The sequence below is a fragment of the Frankliniella occidentalis genome, unplaced genomic scaffold (assembly GCF_000697945.3).
Source record: "Frankliniella occidentalis isolate FOCC.00 unplaced genomic scaffold, Focc_3.1 Scaffold22, whole genome shotgun sequence".
In the NCBI taxonomy this organism is placed as follows: domain Eukaryota; kingdom Metazoa; phylum Arthropoda; class Insecta; order Thysanoptera; family Thripidae; genus Frankliniella; species Frankliniella occidentalis.
In genome coordinates, this window is record NW_026267152.1 from 1,991,924 (window position 1) to 1,994,706 (window position 2,783).

Consider the following 2,783-nt stretch of genomic DNA (forward strand, 5'->3'; position numbering starts at 1 on the left):
ACATTTTTAGAAAAATTATTGAAGAAATTCCCTGCTAGGAACTCACTTTCTCAATGTTTGAGGTACAGTACTGGGCGAGGCGGTGAGGATCTTGTACGGTGCGTTTCTAAATGGGTGCGTTGTCTCTCTCTTTTGCAGGGCCGTCACGGATCCTCGGGACGGGCGGCGGGTGGCGCTCAAGAAACTGCCCAATGTCTTCCACTCGCTCGTCTCCTCCAAGAGGGTATTCCGGGAGCTCAAGATGCTCTGTTTCTTCAAGCACGAAAACGTGAGTGTACTTAAATGTCAGCTTGTGTGTGTGTTGTTGCTCGCGACGTGCGTGTCTCATATTCACCTGTCGCCCCCTCTCTTTTCGTGTTTCAGGTTCTCTCCGCACTGGACATCCTACAGCCGCCGCACCTGGACTTTTTCCAAGAAATGTATCCTTTCGTGTGTGAGCGTTTGTCGCCTGCAGTCGTCCTGCAGTGTCTCTCTCGACCGAATTGTCTTTCGGGTGCATCTAAGATGGCCGTCTGCGATGGGGACTGGCTCTCTGCGTGCGCCAGAGCTGGTCATAGGCCGACCGACAGAGGATTCCCCTCCCCCCCTCCCTTTTTCCTTTCTATCTCTTTCTATCTCTCTGTGTCTGTCTCTCTCCCTCCCGCATCTCAGTCGCGAGGGCAGCTAGATGAAGGAGACTGTAGTTCCTCCCGCACCGCCCGGTGACATCTCCAGAGAAGTAGGTCAGCACCCGCCCCGCGGCCGGGCCGGGCCCGGCCCAGCCACCCGGTCGGGACGGTCGGCAGGTGCGCGGGCAGCCGCAGGTGGGCGGCGGCGGCGGCGTGCTGCTGCTGCTGCTGCTGCTGCTGCAGGTGCGGAGGACAGGTGGTGGTGGTTGTGCTGCAGCCAGCGGGAGCAGGATGATGGCGTTGTTCGGCAGGAGGAAGGGAGGGGTCTGGTCTCATTTCCATTCTGGTCCATATTTCGCCCGGCAGGGGCAGAAGGAGAGGTGCGTTGCGGGCGGCACGCGCCACCGACGCCGGTGCGGCAGCTGCGCCCTGCGGACCGGTCTGCTGCGCCGCGCCAAATTGACCCTCTCCTTGGCCCCCGACCTCCTCCTCATCCTCCTCCCCCGCCCGCTCCCCCGGCTCCCTCCTCGCCCTGGACACCGTGGTGGCCCTAGAGGCCTTGGCCCTATCTGCTGCCAGAGCTAGGGGCCTCGACCTATAGAGCAGCCTTCAGCGCGACGTCCTACCCAATTACAAGTGCGCCATCAGTGTTTGTGAATTTGTAGTGACGGATGGGGCGATAATGTTTCGGGGCGTGCTCGTGCTCTGCCGCTGCTGGAAATGAGAACAACAGTCCGGGGGGAAGGGTTGCGCGCCGGCTGGGCTGGCTGGCTGGGCTGGCGGTGTGAAAGTGGGCGGGCAGGCCGTGCCCGCGCCGCGCGCCGCGCCCCGCCGGCTCCGCTGTGAAGTGGAGCGCGCCCCGCCGCGCCACGCCACGCCACTCCCTGACGTAACGCTCGGCCCTCGACAAATTCCGCCACGCGTTCACCCACCGCCGCCCCCGCTTCAACCCCCCTATTCTCCGAAAAATATTCCTTGGCTTGGAGCGCGTGCGCGCGGGTATTTCAAAGGGGGTCCGTCGCCGCCGCCCCCGTTGCCGCTGGCGGCCGCCGCTGCCCGTTTGGTTCGGTCGGGGGCGGCTTTGCTAGAAATAGACGGCATGGAATTCCGTTGTCGCCGCCCCGACGACGGATTCTTACGAAATGGAGATACGGACAAAGTTTTGGAAAGGGGCGGTAAGGTCACAGCGTCCTGTTAGTTTTGTTGCTGCTGCTCTTGTTTTTCGATTCGATTCTGCTGCGTCTCGCCTAGCATCAATTCCCCCACCACCGTTCACTTTTTACGTTTTTCGTCGTTGTTTTTCCTTCCTCTTATTATTAAATTATTTGGTGCGTTTCGCGTGCCTGCAAAAGCGAGAGAGCTCGCTTCGCTTCCCCCTACACGAGCGCGCGCGCGCGCCTCGCCTGCCTTTGTGCGTCGTTAGTACGTACGTACTGCTGCTGTACCGAGTACGCGGGCGCGCGCGCGCCCACCGCCCACGTATACCGTGTGGTTGTAGGGGTGGGGCGGCATCTCACGGGTGGTACTTGCTGCACGCCCGCTGCATGTCTGCTTGCACTGCTGCTGCTGCCACACACAGGCGTGTGTGCGTATACAACTGCGTTGCGTTTAGTGCGTGCCCGAGCTGCTCTCGCGGCCCTGGCCGCCAGCAGGTGTGTAAGGACGCTACGCACTTTGCTGCTGCTGCTGCTGCTGCTGCTACAGCACACAACAACACAACAAGAGCTCGCCCGCTTCTAATTGGTTCGAGCCATCTCGTCTCTCTCGGCCGGCTAGTAGTAGCAGTGTGCCCAGTGTGCCTGCTCGGCTGGTGCTGCGCTCCTCTTCTTCTCCACCCCCGCCGCCGCCGCCCGCGCCCCGTTATCTTCTACCCCCCGTGAGTATTAGTCCCGTGGGGCAGCCGAGGGACGAGCGGAGCGCGCGGCTGGATGGCTGGCTAGGCTGGCTACTTTGCATAGGCGGTGCGCCTCGGCTGCACTGGGCTGCAGTAGCAGCACCACCACAACCAGCAGCAACAGCAGCAGCAGCGGTGGCGGCTTAGGCTTCCAAGGCGAAGGAGAAGGGGAGTAATTAATCATTCTTCATATCATTACTACAACGCCGCGTCCTTCCACGATGACGCGAGTATGAGCGCCGCGATGCAGCAGGCTGCGCGGGCGGGAGGGTGGCTCCTCC

At 61.6% G+C, this 2,783-nt stretch overlaps 1 protein-coding gene across 1 annotated transcript in view; it reads left to right on the forward strand.

The window, feature by feature from the left end:
• LOC113215961 (serine/threonine-protein kinase NLK) overlaps positions 1-2,783 on the forward strand; it is a gene marked incomplete at its 3' end in the record, with an annotated part of 98,962 nt that overhangs the window by 74,497 nt on the left and 21,682 nt on the right. Inside the window, 2 exon segments of the mRNA XM_052264952.1 lie at positions 139-268; positions 364-419. Of these exon segments, the coding sequence (XP_052120912.1) occupies positions 139-268; positions 364-419 (186 nt within the window).